This window comes from Bombina bombina, chromosome 12 (assembly GCF_027579735.1).
Source record: "Bombina bombina isolate aBomBom1 chromosome 12, aBomBom1.pri, whole genome shotgun sequence".
Classification (NCBI taxonomy): Eukaryota; Metazoa; Chordata; class Amphibia; order Anura; family Bombinatoridae; genus Bombina; species Bombina bombina.
Window position 1 is genome coordinate 78895152 of NC_069510.1, and position 21359 is coordinate 78916510.

Consider the following 21359-nt stretch of genomic DNA (forward strand, 5'->3'; position numbering starts at 1 on the left):
TCGCTCCCGTTTAGCACTGCTATTTCTTCTTCATTACCAACGATTAGAGTAACGCATGTGCATAGGTAATTGTCGGCAAAATGTGTGCATGCACAATTTGTTAGGTACACACGAGAACGCTCTTATGAGATACGTATAGAGCGGGTGGGACCGCTCTATACGTAAGAATGCCAAAAACCAGGAAATGGATGGTGGGAGGAGTAAATACTGGCACAGTAAGTACATTTAAATTGTTTGTAATAAACAAATACTTATTGAAATGCTGGAAAAAAAGTTAGCGATCACACTATTTAGGATCTAAGTAATATAATTAGGCTGAAAAAACGTCCATACTTTACCTTCACTTTAATGGCGAGAAAAACGGTATATAATGTGTGGGTACAGTAAACGAGTAAGAGGAATATTACAGCTAAACACAAACGCAGCAGAATTGTAAAAATAGCCCTGGTCCTTAAGGGTAAGAAATTGAAAGATGGCCTTGTCCTTAAGGGGTTAAAGGGACACTAAACCCATTTTTTTTTTCATGATTCAGATAGAGCATGCAGTTTTAAGTAACTTTCTAATTTATTCATATTTTCTTTGTTCTCTTGTTATCTTTATTTATAAATCAGGAGTATGATGCATAAGATCCGGCCCATTTTTGATTGAGAACCTGGGTTATACTTCTTATTGGTGGGTAAATATAAGCCTCCAATAAGTAAGCACTATCCATGGTGCTGAACCTAAATATGGGCTGGCTGCTAAGATTTACATTCCTGCTTTTAAAATAAATTCTAGCAAAAGAACAAAGAAAAATTTGATAATAGGAGTAAATTAGAAGGTTGCTTAAAATGGCATGCTCTATCTGAATCATGAAAGAGGAAAAATTGGGTTCAGTGTCCCTTAAGAGTCCCAGAGTAGTGAACAAACTCAAAGTTTGTATGAAATATTTAGTAGTTTGGAGATAGAATTTCAAAGTGTTGACTACATCAAGATTATGGAATAGCCGCTACTTAGTTAGCAGGATCTGAACACAATGAAGGAACAACAATTTCTTGAGTAGATATCGATGGAATGCATTAGTTCAGAAGGAGGACTTTGTAATACAGAGAGAATTAGATTCAAATTCCAGGGTGGAGAAGTAGGTTTCACGACTGGTCTAATTCTGGACAAAAGTCTGAACTTCAGGAAGTTTAGCAACGTTCTATGAAAAAGAACAGATAGCAGAAGTTTGACCTTTTTAGATAACTAGCGGACAAACACTTGTCAAGGCCATCCTGTAAAAACTGAAGTATTCTAGGAATACCAAGGAAACCCTCTGGAAGAACACCATTCAAAATATGCCTGCCAATATTTTTTTTTTTTTTTTTTTTTGTTTTTTTGTTTTTTTGTTGTTTAAGTATTGTATTTATAGAATAGGCAGATTTAAAAAGGAAACTAAGAAATCAACTGGAAAGTAAGTCCTCTAGTTGATAAAAACAGAAAATAAATACATTTTCAAATAACAATTATAGCCTTCTTTTTATACTTTTATATTAACAATGGCTAAATATTGAAACATGGTAATCTGCCCTTTTTTATTTAAATATATGGCTTGATCAAGCCATAAATTCTGAGTTAGTTGGCCATTGATCAAAAGTGAAGTTTTAGGTTTACTGTAAATATTTTTCACAAATTGCAAAATGAGTCCTCTGAAACCAAATTTGTCCATTGAAAAAAATATATGATCATGTTGGATGAAGTCTAACACCTTCTCTGCGTCCAAGAAGATAACAGCGAGATCTTTCAGACCAGGCCTTTCTGTTGAATCGTTGGAAATAAGTCTATAATGAGAATCAATTCTCTAATTTTTGCTGAAGAATTTCTGCCCTTCAAAAATCCTACTTGATCTGAATTAATCGCCTGATTTAAAGGGGTTTGCAGCCTATTGGCCAAAATTGATGTTAGAATTTTGTAATCTGAATTAAGTACAATTGGCCTATATGAACTCATATATTGTGGGTCTTTCCCACTCTTCAAGATCAATGTGGTCCAGGACGCAGAGAAGGCGTTCGAACAAGGGTCCTCCTTCAATTAAATATTTATTATAAAAGGGGCTTTTCAGGTAAGGGGTAATATTTGATTTTAAGATCATATAAAATTTATTCGGCAAAAGATCCGGCCCAGGCGTTTTTGTTTAAAGAAATTGCGTCAATGGTATCCAGAATTTCTTTATCTGAAATTGGGTCGTTAATCTTAGATAAAAATTGGGTCGGAATAACTGAATTTTTTTATTTTCCCCCAGAATTTATCTCTGTTGTCTAGATTCACAGTTCTAAGTGAATATACATCTGCATACTATGAAGAAAATAGTGATAAAATGTCTTGTGAATTATTGTATAGTTTCTTTCTTGTGAATAGCTTCAATACCACTAGAACTGGAGTAATTTTTAACCAGTCTGGCCAAACGTTTACCAGATTTATTGCCATGTCTATAATATGTGGCCTGTAAATTAAACTACTTTTGGGTAGTAGAATATAATAGGGTATCACGTTCTTTTTTTTTTTGGCTTCGGCATAGGTATCCCAATTTTTTTCAGATTGGTTAAGCAAGTAGCTATTATAGGAATTTACTAACAAAATGGTGATTTACTCCCTTTTTTTTTTTTTATTTTTGAGAGCACAGGATTAGAACCCTTTATCTTCCCTTGTATCTCAGTGGTGTAGATTAAATAAGAGACCACAGGGAAGGAACAAGTCCAAAGCAACTTTGAATCTAAAGAGTCAAGTCCAGATAATGGAAGCAAACTTGTTTTGGGAGTGTGAGTCTTTACCTAGAACTTGGTGGCTTCACTGGGAATTAAGAGTTCCAAGTGCGGAAATAGGAGTAGCTGTCACAAAAGCAAACTTTTCTCCAGTCTGAAACGCATAGGGTGAAAAGAGAGGAGGGCCCAAACAGAGCTATGAGCTAGTTCCACACTCCCAGACTAGTATACCAACATACAAAGAGTTCTCCAGCTAGTAATAAGCCAAAAATTACCTTTATTTTGCATACAGGGTCCAAAAACAGCAACGTTTCGGGCAAACATTTAGCCCTTTGTCAAGATTAATATCAAGTGATTATACAGGTGTTTAAATAGCCATAATGGCGACAAACAATACAAATTAGCATCTCAATATTGCCATCTAGTGGTTCAAAAAGTGAACAATTTCAACAACATTATTGCAGTGTATAAAAAAATATGCACTATATCCATATACATAATAATGCCACCTAGTGGTCAAATAACCTAGTGTATAAAAAATAATACATATTCAAAAATATAATATAAAAAAACTTAAATTAATTTTAATACAAACATTTAAAAAAATACACTATATATACATTAAAAACAATTTATATGAAGATAATCGATCTCCGCATATCACTTAATCTAACAATGGCTACTTATAAAAGGACAACATGATCATATAACACGAAAATCCCTACCCAAAAATTAATAGAAGAATTAATATACACCTCAATACATATTTAGGATTACCAGAAAGCAGACCAATTACATTCCCTATTAAGGCCTTTAGGCCATAAGGTGCTCAATTCATTAATCCAAAAGGTCTCTCTTTTATTTAACAAGAACAATACCTTTAAGGCCATTCCCAAGAGCCAGTTGTTGAGAGTATATCGTATAGTATCTGATCCCGTAGTTAAAGTTTGTCTTGAAGAAAAGTCCAAACAAATTTTGGCAAGGGGTTACCCTGCTGATATTGTACAGAAAGAGAAACAAAATATAATTTCTGGCTTGAATAAATCTGTTTCTGCTAAGAAATCATCAAAGGCGGGTAGACTTGTTTTTGTATCACAATACAGTACTAGAAGTAGCCAGATAAATAGAATTATTCTCAAGTACTGGCATATTCTGGTGGGTGTGTGTGTGTGTGTCACCGATACCAGACAGCTAAGGCTACCCCTCTACAACCTCACCCCAGTTGTTTCTCAGTGGTTTTGGGCTCCTCAGAGCAACCACAATCTCTGGAAGCTTTGTTTGCATGGTTTTGTGTTCTAAACTTGTTTAGAGAAGAGCTGGTCTATGACCTGGAAAACCCTCCTAGGCTGGCTAAGCTCCTGGAACTCCCGGTTGGCCGCCTCACAACGGACACCCGCCTAACCCCTCTCAGGCTGTCCGGGCTCCTGGTCGGCTGCAAGACACCTGCTAACTTTACCCCTGGTCAATCAAGCAACCATGTGCCCCAGAGCTCCGCTCTTTTGGGAATTAGTAGCCCCTATGGAGGACAAGATGTGGGGGAATTATTGGAGGGGAGCTGCTTTATGAACCAGGGGTTTTGGACACCCCTACCCCCATAACTTCAACGGACTGTATCTCTGGTCCCCAATAACGAATCACGCCGTTTTTTGGACTGCGGCATCTGGGGACTAAGAGCTTTCAAATGACAACCTGGAAGTGCCCCCGGGATCACCCCAAAATTGTCACCACTGTGTCATGGGATTCTGTGGGCCTATGGTTGCTATGGAGGCGCCGGTCAGTCTGGAGGGGCGGGAAAACTGTGGCATTGTCTCCCTTTTTTATCAAGGTGTGTGTGTAAAAGATGTGTGTTTGTCCCAATAAAGTCAGTTCTTGTTTCACCTGAATGCTAGTTTGTCTAGTTATTTGGGTGGGCTCAAGCTAAAATCACTTTCCTGGGCTACATAGCAGCCTGTTCCAGGCAGAGAAAGGATCCTCAGGCAGAGCTACCCAGTCTGGGTAGCTGGAGTCTGCCACAGGGTGGAACCCTGGGTACTGATGCTGTCGGGCATCAGGGGTGGCTTCAGGCTGTGGTCACTTGTTAGCTACATAGCTGCAGTCGGCAGGGAGGACCCATTTGACAGAGCTACCCAGTCGGGGTAGCCGGGGTATTCATCACATTGGTTGGCAGCGGTGGGATGCTTCCGTCTACCTGGAACGTCCAAACCACCAACTGAATATCTGCTTCTTCCACACGATTCCTGTTGGTAACCATGGAAGCCGAGTACCTAAGGAGAGTACAGGAGGCACTGACCCAGCTGGATGGTCCTGGTTCTGAACTGGACCAGCTGAGCTGCAGGAGCATTGTCTGCTGACAACTATGGAGGGAGAGGCTTCAACAAGCAAAGGATTGTGATGGCAAGGTCCTCCCCACAGATGAGAGGTACTGGGTCCGGTGGGAATTGTGAGTGCTTTTCCTGGGAGAGCAGCCCATGGAGGAATGGCTATCGGAACTAGATCGACTTGTCAGGGCAGAGATGTGGGTGGAGGATGGCTACCGGGACCTCTGATGGCTTGCTATGCAAGCACGGACATGGCTGGAGGATTGCTCCCCTGACAGAGGGCTTTGGCTTCGGCGGCCCTGGGTTACTATTGGAAAAGTTGACAGAAGACCCAGAATTTGGGAGCGGGCGGAACTAAGAGTAACGAACATTGGCCACTCCCGAGAGCAGCTGTTGGATCTCTTGGGGGTACCCTGGCTGGTATCCGATATGGTATCGCTTATTGTCCAAGATTGGGAACTGGAAAAGGCATACAAGAGGCTGCTAGACAGAGTTCTGCAGCATGCCACGGAGTCTGCACGGAGCTGTGGTGCAGCACTCTGGGAATCATGGGGGGTTGGCATCAGATGAGTGGCAACAGAGCATAAGCGATGAGGAGCTGCTAGATACAGATCAGCAGCCTGGGCCCGAGCTTATAGACCTGGACAAAGGAGCCACCCCAGCAGAAGTGCTGGAAACAGGGCAGAGAGCCACCGGCCTCTGCCCAGAACCTGTAACAGCTCCAGGAAACCAGGGTCAGGAGGTAGGTGTCCTCCCTCCCCTTACACAGAACCCCTTCCCGGGAGAGGAGACAGGTGGTCTCTCTCCCCAGCGGCAGAGCCATCCCCTGGGAGCAGAGGTAGTTGTCGTCCTTCCCCATATGCAGAACCCCTTCCTGGGAGAGGAGACAGTCGGTCTTTCTCCCCAGCGGCAGAGCCATCCCCTGGGAGCGGAGGTAGTCGTCCTCCCTCCCCATAAACAGAACCCCTTCCCGGGAGAGAAGACAGGTGGTCTCTCTCCCCAGCGGCAGAGCCATCCCCTGGGAACAGAGGTAGTTGTCCTCCCTCCCCATATGTAGAACCCCTTCCTGGGAGTGGAGACAGTCTCTCTCCCCAGCGGCAGAGCCATCCCCTGGGAGCGGAGGTAGTCGTCTTCCCTCCCCGTAAGCAGAACCCCTTTCTGGGAGAGGAGACAGTTGGTCTCTCTCCCCAGCGGCAGATCAATCATTCGGGAGCGGAGGTAGTCGTCCTAACTCCCCTTACAGAGAAACCCTTTCAGGGAGAGACGGGTATCGATCTCTCCCCAGCGGCCGAATCCCTTTCTGGGAGAGGAGACAGTTTGTCTCTCTCCCCAGCTGCAGCACAGTTTCCCATGGAGCAGAGGTAGCAGACCACCCTCCCCAGCGGTAGATCTCCTTCTCGGGAGAAGAGACAGACGGTCTCTCTCTTCTCATTAGCTTGGCTGTCATAATACCAAATGCCTGTCTCTTTAAAATATATATCCCTAACTGAGTCCTGGCTATAAAGGAGCCTGCAACATTCAATACCTTGCTTGGTATTGAAGTTGCATGCTTCCCTGCACAGCCGCTCTCACTGAGGACTCTGACTTCCCCCTGTGCTACTGAACACACGCTGTTTGCGTGTCATCTATCCACTTCCGGTTTCACGGACCTTCACTTCCGGTTTACACAGAACAGGACGCTGCAGCTCTGTAAGCTGCTCTCCCCTCAAACTACTTCAGCGGTTTGCCTTAAAAACAATCACTGAACCACCATTGCTACTTTTTCTCCCTCCGGAGGTGAGTCATTGCTGGACATATCATCTTATATATTTTTGTCATAAAACCATTTTGTCACTTTTACATTTTTTCACAAAAACGTTACTTTTTCTTTTGTTTTCTGGACATTATCTCTTTTGTAATTTTTGCCTCATATTTATTGTTTGCTACAAACCCATATTTTTCCTTTTATCATATTTTTGCTATGCAGTCCTAAACCTTCAGAGTTAAAACTGTTATTTCATTCAATTACAACTTTTTAGTGAGAACCACAATCTAACTCACTTATTGGCCACAACAGTTTTAACTCTCATATTAAACTCCACTCACTCAGTTTATATGTGTGTATTTCCAGATAAAATACCCACTATAGATTATGTGAGACACAACCTTTATTTATATGGTCTGCTATAATAACTGTTTTGCATATATTTGTTCTACAAAATCTAACTTTAAGTTAGTGTGTGTTACATTGGCAGGGTTTCTACCCCTTTCTTGTCCCAGAGTATTTCTCACCAGGGGCAGGCGTTGCATTAGGCAAGGAGGAGAAAAGCTTATACAGTTGGTGCCACATGTTTGGGCACCCGAGCTTTGCCTGCCCCACCAAGGAGCAACCTCCTCCGGTCTGGGGTGGGTCAGCCGGTACTAAACAGGGCGTCACAGAGAGCGGCAGTGTGGCCATGGAACTTGGGTGTGTGACAGCAATACTTGTTTGGGCGTAGGGTATAAACGCCAGCTGGAAACCCCCCAGGATGCCCCAAGCTTTGGAGAGATGGGATCACCTCTCCCAGCAACCGAAAAGTGGAGGCCCACTGTCGGACAGCCCCAAACCGACCCGTTAAGGGTCTAGCCGGGTCTGCCGAACTGGATGGGGGGAGATGTCACGGATACCAGACAACTAAGGCTACCCCCCTACAACCTCACCCCTGTTTCTCAGTGGTTTTGGGCTCCTCAGAGCAACCAAAATCTCTAGAAGCATTTGTTTGCATGGTTTTGTGTTCCTAACTTGCTTAGAGAAGAGCTGGTCTATGACCTGGAAAACCCGCTCAGGCTGTCCGGGCTCCTGGAACTCCTGGTCAGCTACAGGACAGCAGGACACCTGCTAAATGTACCCCTGGTCGCTCCAGCAACCATATGCCCCAGAGCTCCGCTCTTTGGTTGATTAGTAGCCCCTAGGGAGGACAAGAGGTGGGGGAATTACCGGAGGAGAGCTGCTTTGGGAACCAGGGGTTTTGGACACCCCTACCCCCATAAATTCATCGGACTGTATTTCCGGTCCCCAATAAAGAATCGTGCTGCTTTTTGGACTGCGGCATCTGGGAACTGAGAGCTTTCAAATGGAAGTGCCGCCCGCTCCCCTGGGATCACCCCAAAACAGTCACCACTGTGTCCTGGGATTCTGTGGGACTATGGTTATGGAGGCGCCGGTCAGTCTGGAGGGGCGGTAAAACTGTGGCGTTGTCTCCTTGTTTTATCAAGATGCGTGTGTATAAAAGATGTGTGTTTGTCCCAATAAAGTCAGTTGTTGTTTCACCTGAATGTTAGTCTGTCTAGTTATTTGAGTGGGCTCCAGCTAAAATCACTTTCCTGGGCTACATAGCAGCCTGTTCCAGGCAGAGAAAGGATCCTCAGGCATTGCTACCCAGTCTGGGTAGCTGGAGTCTTCCACAGGGTGGGAACCTGGGTACTGATACTGTCGGGCATCAGGGGTGGCTACAGGCTGTGGTCACTTGCCAGCTACATAGCTGCAGTCGGCAGGGAGGAAACAGGACCCCTTTGGCGGAGCTACCCAGTCAGGGTATCCGTCACAATATATGTGTGTGTGTATATCTATATCTCTATCAATGTAAATATTTGCATAAGAAATTAGTACATCTAGGCAAGTATCCCCGCTTGCTTTTCCCCAGAAATTCTTAATATACAATGTTTCCAATGCACAAGAGAATTGTGGGTAAGATATGCAACTTAGATATGCAAATTGATTGCTGTGTCGAAACAGTATTTTTGAAGCAAAAAAACTGAGAATTTGCATATCTTACCCACAATTCTCTTGTGCATCAGAAACATTGTATATTAAAAATTTCTGGGGAAAAGCAAGCGGGGATACTTGCCTAGATGTACTAATTTCCTATGCAAATATTTACATTGATTTAATTTTGAGACATGGAGGATTTTAATTTCAGTTTTTTATCCCCCCCCCATAAATATATATATTATTATTATTATTATTATTATTATTATTATTATTATTATTATTATATTTTTTTTTTTTTTTTACTAAATTACATAATCTTGGGAAATGATCACTAACCGTTTACATTGATATGTTTTGGTTGTAATCCAGTTTATATTTGGTAGATAAGTGTGTACACATGGTTGGTATTAAATTAATTGATGTTAGGGCATGTTTAATAAAACTTTCACTAAAAGTAGGTCATCTTAGAACTGCAGGTGTGAATTTTTTTTTTTTTTTTTTTTAAGGTTGGGTGCCTGCAGCAAAACTAGAGGTGCGTCTATCTGTATTCGGTATCAACTGTTATAACCTGTCTCGGCTAGATTTTTATTAATATTTTTATTGAATCTTAATACAAAATTTGATTTAATAATTTAATTTCCAAAAAAGATTTCTTAAATGAGCATGATTTATTTTCTCCCACTTTGTTACCGCAAGTTTAACCCTTTCGAGTCTGGGCTAAAGTGCCTACATCGGAAAACAACTGTGCACACGATCACAAGATTTCAATTATTGGATCGCGTCTGGGGGGCGTCCCTACAACCCTAGGAACGCCCCCAAGACCGCGATCAAGTCCTGACAGCACAGAAGGCTTCAGGACAGCCGTTAGCTATGACGTTCTATTCCGTCATAACGGCTTTAAAGCCCAGTCTAATTATGACGGAATAGAACGGCATAACGGCTTTAAAAAGTTAAAGGGACATTATATTGTAAGCATAATATGCTCCCATTTTTGTGTTCACGAGCAGAACAGACAGTGGGTGGCTACTACATGCATATGCTAATTAATTAAATTGCACAAAATGGGGAGATTTAAAAAAAATAAAATAATGAAAGCGCATTGCTGTGTTAGTTTTACTATATAATAGTTTAATATTTTATATTACTCTTAAAGTGCTTAATATTCCCTTGCACTTACCAGCAAGTATTTCCTCACTTTTAAGTTAGTGTATTTTATCATTCAAGTATAAGGTTCACTTTGTAATACTACTTCTCAACAAAATGCTTATAACAAATTTTTAATCCAATATTTTGTACAGTTATTCGATTTGATAAGCTGTTACAATAATAATCATACAGATAAATGAAATTCCTTTTTATCTCTCTATTTTACATTTAACTATTTTCACTTATGGTCAGCCAATTTTTGTTTGTTTTTTATTTATTTTTTTTATCAAGAAACCTTAAAGGGATTTGATACCCAAAAAATTTCAGATCGTACACTTTTCAACAACTTTCCAATTTACTCCTATAATCAAATTGGCTTTGTTCCCATGGTATTGTTTGTTTGAAGAGATACCTAGGTAGGTTTTTACAAGCATTACATGGCAGGAAATAGTGATGCCATCTCTTCCTCTTGCAAGAGGATAACATTCTTGCAAAACTTCTGCTCCAGACACCTGCAAGGTCCTGAGCTTGTATTAACAAAATGTGCAGTCTTCTCATACTTACAAACTGTGCAAGAATTCACAGAATATACGTATATGCGTTTGTAATTGGCTGATGGCTGTCACATGATACAGGAGGAGCGGAAATAGACATAACTTTGAAATTTGTCAGGATTTTTTTTTTTTTTTTTTTTTTTTAATCCATTTTTCAAGTGCGGATTAAGTGCCATTACATTGTCCTTTTTATCATGCATTTGTTGAATATGCAAATCTACTTTTACTGTTCCTTTAAAAATGAAATGCTCTACTTGAAATCTGAATGATTTTCTTTTTAGTTATATGTCCCTTTGAGAAAATCTCCCAGGATTATTATTTTATTTTTCGGGGTTGTTTTTGCCAAGATACAAAATTTATTATTATTATCATTTTTTTATTTTTTCCTCTGTTGTATACTTTTAAACGCTCCTATCCTGCTTTTGTCATAGTAGGTAATCCTACTTTATATTGTACAAATATTTGTCTTGACTTTCGCCAATTACCAAAAAGAAATTTAATGTGTGATATTATCTTATGATTAACTACACTATAACATATGTCCCATAGGAAAATAATGTATTTATGTATTTTAATTACATTTAATTGATAATTTGTCGATTTGTGCTTGTAATGCAGGTGAACAGATTGCAGTGTATCGTACACATATGGGCAAAGTGTATGTAGTGGATGCATACTGCCCCCACCTTGGCGCCAACCTTGCAGTTGGCGGCCGAGTAGTTGGTGATTGCATTGAGTGCCCATTTCACGGGTGGCAGTTTCGTGGGGAAGATGGAAAATGTGTCAGAATACCTTATGCTGAAAAGGGTGAGTTATTTTTTTAAAAATGTTTTTTGTTTGTTTGTTTTTTTCTCTTAAGTGTATCCAGTCCACGGATCATCCATTACTTGTGGGATATTCTCCTTCCCAACACCAAGTTGCAAGAGGATCACCCACAGCAGAGCTGCTATATAGCTCCTCCCCTCACTGCCATATCCAGTCATTCTCTTGCAACTCTCAACAAAGATGGACGTAGTAAGAGGAGAGTGGTGTATTATAGTTAGTTTTTTAACTTCAATCAAAAGTTTGTTATTTTTAAATGGTACCGGAGTGTACTGTTTCATCTCAGGCAGCATTAGAAGAAGAATCTGCCTGTGATTTCTATGATCTTAGCAGAAGTAACTAAGATCCACTGCCGTTCTCACATATTCTGAGGAGTGAGGTAACTTCAGAGGGGGAATGGCGTGCAGGTTTTCCTGCAATAAGGTATGTGCAGTTAACATATTTCTAGGGATGGAATTTGCTAGAAAAATGCTGCTGATACCGGATTAATGTAAGTTAAGCCTAAATGCAGTGATTTAATAGAGACTGGTATCAGGCTTATTAACAGAGATACATACTCTTATAAAAATGTCATATAAAACGTTTGCTGGCATGTTAATCGTTTTTATATATGTTTGGTGACAAAACTTATTGGGGCCTAGTTTTTTTCCACATGGCTGGCTTGATTTTTGCCTAGAAACAGTTTCCTGAGGCTTTCCACTGTTGTAATATGAGTGGGAGGGGCCTATTTTAGCGCTTTTCTGTGCAGCTAGAATTACAGACAGAGACACTCAGCTTCCTTCTGCATGATACAGGACTTCTCTGAAGGGCTCAAAAGGCTTCAAAAGTCGTGTTTGAGGAGGGTAACAACCACAGTAGACCTGTGGCAGTTGTTGTGACTGTGTTTAAAAACGTTTTTGTCATTTATTATTCCGTTTTTGGTATTAAGGGGTTAATCATCCATTTGCAAGTGGGTGCAATGCTCTGCTGACTTGTTACATACACTGTAAAAATTTTGTTAGTGTAACTGCCTTTTTTCACTGTTATTTCAAATTTTGTCAAAATTTGTTTCTCTTAAAGGCACAGTAACGTTTTTTATATTGCTTGTTAACTTGGTTTAAAGTGTTTTCCAAGCTTGCTAGTCTCATTGCTAGTCTGTACAAACATGTCTGACACAGAGGACACTACTTGTTCATTATGTTTGAAAGCCATGGTGGAGCCCCATAGGAGAATGTGTACTAAATGTATTGATTTCACCTTAAACAGTAAAGATCAGTCTTTATCTATAAAATAATTGTCACCAGAGGGGTCTGTCAAGGGGGAAGTTATGTCGACTAACTCTCCCCACGTGTCGGACCCTTTGACTCCCGCTCAAGGGACGCACGCTAATATGGCGCCAAGTACATCAGGGACGCCCATAGCGATTACTTTGCAGGACATGGCTGCAATCAGGAATAATACCCTGTCAGAGGTATTAGCCAGATTGCCTGAATTGAGAGGCAAGCGCGATAGCTCTGGGGTTAGACGAGATACAGAGCGCGTAGATGCTGTAAGAGCCATGTCTGATACTGCGTCACAATATGCAGAACCTGAGGACGGAGAGCTTCAGTCTGTGGGTGACGTCTCTGAATCGGGGAGCCCTGATTCAGAGATTTCTAATTTTAAATTTAAGCTTGAGAACCTCCGTGTATTGCTTGGGGAGGTATTAGCTGCTCTGAATGACTGTGACACAATTGCAGTGCCAGAGAAATTGTGTAGGCTGGATAAATACTATGCAGTGCCGGTGAGTACTGATGTTTTTCCAATACCTAAAAGGCTTACAGAAATTATTAGTAAGGAGTGGGATAGACCCGGTGTGCCCTTTTCCCCACCTCCTATATTTAGAATTTTTTTCCAATAGATGCCACTACACGGGACTTATGGCAGACAGTCCCTAAGGTGGAGGGAGCAGTTTCTATTTTAGCAAAGCGTACCACTATCCCGGTTGAGGACAGTTGTGCTTTTTCAGATCCAATGGATAAAAAATTAGATGGTTACCTTAAGAAAATGTTTATTCAACAAGGTTTTATTTTACAGCCCCTTGCATGCATTGTGCCTGTCACTGCTGTGGCGGCGTTCTGGTTTGAGGCCCTGGAAGAGGCCATCCATACAGCTCCATTGACTGAAATTGACAAGCTTAGAACACTTAAGCTAGCTAACTCATTTGTTTCTGATGCCATTGTTCATTTGACTAAACTAACGGCTAAGAATTCCTGATTCGCCATCCAGGCGCGTAGGGCGCTATGGCTCAAATCCTGGTCAGCTGATGTGACTTCAAAGTCTAAATTACTCAACATTCCTTTCAAGGGGCAGACCTTATTCGGGCCTGGTTTGAAAGAAATTATTGCTGACATTACTGGAGGTAAGGGTCATACCCTTCCTCAGGACATGGCCAAATCAAAGGCCAAACAGTCTAATTTTCGTGCCTTTCGAAATTTCAAGGCAGGTGCAGCATCAACTTCCTCTGCTTCAAAACAAGAGGGAACTTTTCCTCAATCCAAGCAGGCCTGGAAACCTAACCAGTCCTGGAACAAGGGCAAGCAGGCCAGAAAGCCTGCTGCTGCCTCTAAGACAGCATGAAGGAGCGGCCCCCTATCCGACAACGGATCTAGTAGGGGGCAGACTCTCTCTCTCTTTGACCAGGCGTGGGCAAGAGATGTTCAGGATACCTGGGCGTTGGAGATCATATCTCAGGGATATCTTCTGGACTTCAAAGCTTCTCCTCCACAAGGGAGATTTCACCTTTTCAAGATTATCTGCAAACCAGATAAAGAAAGAGGCATTCCTAAGCTGCGTACAAGACCTCCTTGTAATGGGAGTGATCCATCCAGTTCCGCGGACGGAACAAGGACAGGGGTTTTATTCAAATCTGTTTGTGGTTCCCAAAAAAGAGGGAACCTTCAGACCAATTTTGGATTTAAAGATCATAAACAAATTCCTCAGAGTTCCGTCATTCAAGATGGAAACTATTCGAACCATTTTACCCATGATCCAAGAGGGTCAGTACATGACCACAGTGGACTTAAAGGATGCCTACCTTCACATTCCGATTCACAAGAATCATCATCGGTTTCTGAGGTTTGCCTTTCTAGACAGGCATTACCAATTTGTAGCTCTTCCATTCGGGTTGGCTACAGCCCCAAGAATTTTTACAAAGGTTCTGGGCTCACTTCTGGCGGTCCTAAGACCGTGAGGCATAGCGGTGGCTCCTTACCTGGACGACATCCTGATACAGGCGTCAAGCTTTCAAATTGCCAAATCTCATACAGAGATAGTTCTGGCATTCCTGAGGTCGCATGGGTGGAAAGTGAACGAAGAAAAGAGTTCTCTATCTCCTCTCACAAGGGTTTCCTTCCTAGGGACTCTAATAGATTCTATAGAAATGAAAATTTACCTGACGGAGTCCAGGTTATCAAAACTTCTAAATGCTTGCCGTGTTCTTCACTCCATTCCGCGCCCCACGGTGGCTGAGTGCATGGAAGTAATCGGCTTAATAGTAGCGGCGATGGACATAGTGCCATTTGCGCGCCTGCATCTCAGACCGCTGCAATTTTGCATGCTCAGTCAGTGGAATGGGGATTACACAGATTTGTTCCCTCTATCTGGATCAGAAAACCAGAGATTCTCTTCTCTGGTGGCTATCTCGGGCCCATCTGTCCAAGGGTATGACCTTTCGCAGACCAGATTGGACAATTGTAACAACAGATGCCAGCCTTCTAGGTTGGGGTGCAGTCTGGAACTCCCTGAAGGCTCAGGGTTCATGGACTCAGGAGGAGAAACTCCTCCCAATAAATATTCTGGAGTTAAGAGCAATATTCAATGCTCTTCTAGCTTGGCCTCAGTTAGCAACACTGAGGTTCATCAGATTTCAGTCGGACATCACGACTGTGGCTTACATCAACCATCAAGGGGGAACCAGGAGTTCCCTAGCGATGTTAGAAGTCTCAAAGAAAATTCGCTGGGCAGAGATTCACTCTTGCCACCTGTCAGCGATCCACATCCCAGGCGTAGAGAACTGGGAGGCGGATTTTCTAAGTCGTCAGACTTTTCATCCGGGGGAGTGGGAACTCCATCCGGAGGTGTTTGCTCAATTGGTTGTCCTGTGGGGCAAACCAGAATTGTATCTCGTGGCGTCTTGCCAAGCTTCCTTGTTACGGATCCAGGTCCAGGGACCCAGAAGCGGCACTGATAGATGCTCTAGCAGCGCCTTGGTTCTTCAACCTGGCTTATGTGTTTCCACCGTTTCCTCTGCTCCCTCGTCTGATTGCCAAAATCAAACAGGAGAGAGCAACGGTGATATTGATAGCGCCTGCGTGGCCATGCAGGACCTGGTATGCAGACCTAGTGGACATTTCATCCTTTCCACCATGGACTCTGCCTCTGAGACAAGACTTTCTAATACAAGGTCCTTTCAACCATCTGAATCTACTTTCTCTGAGACTGACTGCATGTAGATTGAATGCTTGATCCTATCAAAGCGTGGCTTCTCTGAGTCAGTAATTGATACCTTAATACAGGCACGAAAGCCTGTCACCAGGAAAATTTACCACAAGATATGGCGTAAATATCTTCATTGGTGTGAATCCAAGAATTACTCATGGAGTAGGGTTAGGATTCCTAGGATATTGTCCTTCCTCCAAGAGGGTTTGGACAAAAGGATTATCAGCTAGTTCTTTAAAGGGACAGATTTCTGCTCTGTCTATTCTTTTACACAAGCGTCTGGCAGAAGTTCCAGACGTTCAGGCATTTTGTCAGGCTTTAGTTAGAATTAAGCCTGTGTTTAAACCTGTTGCTCCTCCATGGAGCTTAAACTTGGTTCTTAAAGTTCTTCAAGGGGTTCCGTTTGAACCCCTTCATTCTATTGATATCAAACTTCTTTCATGGAAAGTTCTTTTTCTGATGGCTATTTCCTTACATTGTGATTCTCCTTATCTGATCTTTCATTCAGATAAAGTAGTTCTGCATACAAAACCTTTGTTTTTACCTAAGGTGGTTTCTAACAAGAATATCAATCAAGAGATTGTTGTTCTTCAAAGAAGGAACGTCTTTTGCATAATCTAGACGTAGTCCGTGCCTTGAAGTTTTACTTACAGGCTACTAAAGATTTTCGTCAAACAACTAACCTGTTTGTTGTTTACTCTGGACAGAGGAGAGGTCAAAAGGCCTCGGCAACCTCTTTCTTTTTGGCTTCGGAGTATAATCCGTTTAGCCTATGAGACTGCTGGACAGCAGCCTCCTGAAAGGATTACAGCTCATTCTACTAGAGCTGTGGCTTCCACCTGGGCCTTTAAAAATGAGGCCTCTGTTGAACAGATTTGCAAGGCTGCGACTTGGTCTTTGCTTCATACCTTTTCCAAATTTTACAAATTTGATACTTTTTGCTTCTTCGGAGGCTGTTTTTGGGGGAGAGGTTCTACAGACAGTGGTTCCTTCCGTTTAAGTTCCTGCCTTGTCCCTCCCATCATCCGTGTACTTTAGCTTCGGTATTGGTATCCCACAAGTAACGGATGATCCGTGGACTGAACACACTTAACAAGAGAAAACATAATTTATGCTTACCTGATAAATTTATTTCTCTTGTAGTGTATCCAGTCCACGGCCCGCCCTGTCCTTTTCAGGCAGGTCTAAATTTTAATTAAACTACAGTCACCACTGCACCCTATGGTTTCTCTTTTCTCGGCTTGTTTCGGTCGAATGACTGGATATGGCAGTGAGGGGAGGATCTATATAGCAGCTCTGCTGTGGGTGATCCTCTTGCAACTTCCTGTTGGGAAGGAGAATATCCCACAAGTAATGGATGATCCGTGGACTGGATACACTACAAGAGAAATAAATTTATCAGGTAAGCATAAATTATGTTTTTTCTCTAGGATGTGATAGCGTTAGAACTAATGTATTTTGTTTTAGCATATAAAAAACAAACTATTTAAAATGATAGGTTATATTGTTGGGTTTTTATATATTTTATCACACCGAGAGATGTAAAAATGTATGTATATATATATATATATATATATATGTTTTTGAGTACTAGTAGTGATTAAATTACACAGTATGTGCAAAATTCATTATTCAGCTGTCCGTTTTGTGGAATGAATTACAAATATGACCGTGGGTAGTGGCATTCAGCTATTTTTGGCACCGGATATATTGACACAGATCTTTGTGTTTTACTTTTAACACTAATATATCCGGTGCCGAAATTAACCTAATGCTGCTACTTTCGGCCATATTTGGAATTCGTTTGACAAATGAATATCTGAAAATTACATTTTGCACATAACTATGCTAGCAAAAGAACGATTTGATTCTCATTTGATTCTCACTTTTTTGCTCAAACAGATTTGGCAATAAAAACAGACCCAAAATTTTAGGTATATCAAGATTGTGTTGGGAGATGATACATAGTCTGTGTTGTAGGTGCAGAAACTACATGAACTTTATCTATCTGTATTTAATGTTTTAAAATAATTATACTCCATGTACAAAGATAGCGCTACATCATTTTATTTTTAATAGTTAATAATTTTAAATATGGGCTTTTGGAACTTATTTTTTTCAAATAAGCTATACTGTTTGAAAACATTTTGATTTTTAAAGTCTTATTTTTTTTTAACATTTTGTTCTTTTCAAATGTCGTCATATTTCAAGTGCATCATGGAATCTAAAATTATATTGTAAAACGGCTTGAAATTTTTCTTTTTGTTCTGGTGACATTTTTACGCTCCGAGGTGGAGCTGCCATTGATGCAGTGGCACCATGGCCCAAATGATGGGGGGGGGGGGGGGGGGGCATAGCAGCCATTCTATACAAAGGGAAGCCTTTTATTAGTGCAAGTTGCAGGTCTGTCAGTCCATCCATTCTCCAAATCCGTATACAGAGCAGCATGTATATTATTGCTATTACTTACTACTGAGTTATTTTTGGGGGACTTGAAACTTGTGTTTTTTGTTTTTTTTGCATTAGAGCCTTCTATTGAGTAGACATGCTACTGTCTTACTTGTTAAATTTTGGAGCCATCCAGAATAGTTATATAAATGTATTAAGTCCAGAAAGAAATTATAAATGTATTTTACATTTTGAATGTTTGCCCCATATAGTGCCAGAGTTTGCAAAGATTAAAACCTGGGCATCATGTGAAATTAATGGAATGATATTCGTTTGGTATCATTGCGACGGTGTCGATCCTACCTGGACTATCCCAGAGCAAGAAGAGATTACCAATAAAGAATGGGTGTATCAAGGTCGGACTGAGCATTTTGTTAATGCTCATATTGAGGTATGATACCGCTGTATTTTGAAATGGAATTCTAAATTTAGTAAATGGTTGTGACATTGCAAATATGTTTTATATCTTGCTTAAAATGCATTACTAGCTTTAGCTGGCTACTAAATGATTTATTTTATTTTTTAAAAGGTTTTTTTTTTTTCTTTCATGTAATTGGCAAACGTCCATGAGCTAGTGACAAATGGGATATACATTCTTACCAGGAGGGGCAAAGTTTCCCAAACCTCAAAATGACTATAAATACACCCCCCACCACACCCACAATTCAGTTTTACTAACTTTGCCTCCTATGGAGGTGGTGAAGTAAGTTGCGTCATCTGACGCTCATGTTTGTTGCAGAAGTTCTTGGCGCCAACAAATATTTTGTCAGTTGTGGGCGTCATACTTGGCGCCAGACTTTTGACATTATTTAAGTCTTCATTTATTTTTGCTTCTGATTTCCAGAGGCTTATTTTGTTTGCATTTTTTCCCATTCCTGAAACTGTCATATAAGGAAATTGATAATTTTGCTTTATGTTATTTTTTCTATTACATATTGCAAGATGTCTCAATCTCCTTTTGGAATCCTGCTGCCTGATGTCGGTTCTACCAAAGCTAAGTGCATTTGTTGTAAACTTGTGGTAACTGTTCCTCCGGCTGTAGTTTGTGATAGTTGTCATGATAAACTTTTAAATGCATAAATGCAGACTATTTCTATTAGTAGTAATCCATTACCTGTTGTTGTTGTTCCTTCAACATCTAATGCTCAGGATATTCCTGTTAATGTTAGAGAATTTGTTTCTAATTCCATTCAAAAGGCTTTGTCTGTCATTCCACCTTCTAATAAAAGTAAAAGGTCTTTTAAAACTTCTCTTAAAATTGATGACTTTTTAAATGACCGACAACATTCTGATTTATCTATCTCTGATGAGGATCTATCTGGTTCAGAAGATTCTGCCTCAGATATTGACACTGACAAATCTTCATACTTATTTAAAATTGAGTATATTTGTTCCTTATTAAAAGAGGTGTTGATTGCATTAGATATGGAGGAGGCTAAATCAACGTTGCTATCTCTCTCTCTTTCCAAGGTAATAAATTATTTGGTTCTCAGTTGGATTCTATTATTTCAACTGTCACTGGGGGAAGGGAGCTTTTTTGCCTCAGGATACAAAATCTAAGGGTAAGTTTAAAGCTGCTAACCGTTTTCGTTCCTTTCGTCAAAATAAGGAACAGACACCTGATCCTTCCCCTAAGGGAACGGTTTCCAATTGGAAGCTTTCTCCAGTCTGGAATAAATCCAAGCCGTTTAAAAGATCTAAATCAGCCCCTAAGTCCGCATGAAGGTGCGGCCCTCATTCCAGCATAGCTGGTAGGGGGCAGACTAAGATTTTTCAAGGATGTTTGGATCAATTCAATCCAAAATCATTGGATTCAGAACATTGTTTCTCAAGGGTACACAATAGGTTTCAAAGTAAGACCGCCTGTAAGAAGTTTCTTTCTCTCACGCATTCCAGTGAACTCAGTAAAGGCTCAGGCTTTCCTGAAGTGTGTTTCAGACCTGGAGTTATCTGGGGTAATTGTGCCAGTTCCTTTTCAGGAACCGGGTCTGGGGTTTTATTCAAATCTGTTCATTGTTCCAAAGAAGGAGAATTCTTTCAGACCAGTTCTGGATCTAAAATTTTTTAATCGTTCTATAAGAATACCTACATTCAAAATTGTGACTAAGGACTATTCTGCCTTTTGTTCAGCAAGGGCATTATATGTCTACAATAGACTTGCAGGATGCATATCTTCATATTCCGATTCATTCAGATCACTATCGGTTCCTGAGATTCTCTTTTCTAGACAAGCATTACCAATTTGTTGCTCTTCCTTTTGGCCTAGCAACAGCTCCAAGGATCCTTTCAAAGGTTCTCGGTGCCCTACTCTCTGTAATCGGAGAGCGGGGTATTGCAGTGTTTCCTTATTTGGACGATATCTTGGTACTTGCTCAGTCTTTACGTTCTGCAGAATCTCACACAAATCGACTAGTGTTGTTTCTTCAAAGACATGGTTGGAGGATCAATTTACCAAAAAGTTATTTGATTCCTCAGACAAGGGTAACCTTTTTTTAGATTTCCAAATAGATTCAGTATCCATGACTTTGTTTCCAAGAAATGTCTGAAATTGGTTGCAGCTTGTCGGAACCTTCAGTCTCAATCATTCCCTTCAGTAACTATGTGCATGGAGGTTTTAGGTCTCATGACTGCAGCATCGGACGCGATCCCCTTTGCTTGTTTTCACATGAGAGCTCTTCAGCTTTGTATGCTGAACCAATAGTGCAGGGATTATACAAAGATATCACAATTAATATCCTTAAATCCCTCTAACTTGGTGGTTAGATAACCATCGTTTAGTTCAAGGGTCCTCTTTTGTCCGTACAACCTGGACTGTGATCACAACAGATGCGAGTCGCTGTCTGGGGATCTCTGACAGTGCAGGGAGAGGCTAGATTACCAATCAATATTTTGGAACTCCGTGCGGTTCTCTGAGCGCTTCAGTTTTGGCCTCTTCTGAAGAGAGAACTGTTTGTTTTCAGACAGACAATGGCCTCTAGTTATGAAAGTCTGGCGGACCTGATCCGCCAGACTTCGCTGAATACGGCGAGCAATACGCTTGCTGTAGTCATCATTGCAACAGCAGCTCACAAGAGCTGCTGGTGCAACGCCGCCCCAGCAGACTCGCGGCCAACAGGCCACCAGCAGGGGGTGTCAATTAACCAGATCGTACTCGATCGGG

The 21359-nt window shown here is 41.1% G+C and overlaps 1 protein-coding gene across 1 annotated transcript in view; it reads left to right on the top strand.

Moving 5' to 3' along the window:
* Nucleotides 1-21359, top strand: part of LOC128642893 (cholesterol 7-desaturase nvd) — an 89544-nt gene that overhangs the window by 18359 nt on the left and 49826 nt on the right. Inside the window, exons 2-3 of the mRNA XM_053695766.1 lie at nucleotides 11090-11278; nucleotides 18412-18590. Of these exons, the coding sequence (XP_053551741.1) occupies nucleotides 11090-11278; nucleotides 18412-18590 (368 nt within the window). The remainder of the gene's footprint in view (nucleotides 1-11089; nucleotides 11279-18411; nucleotides 18591-21359) is intronic.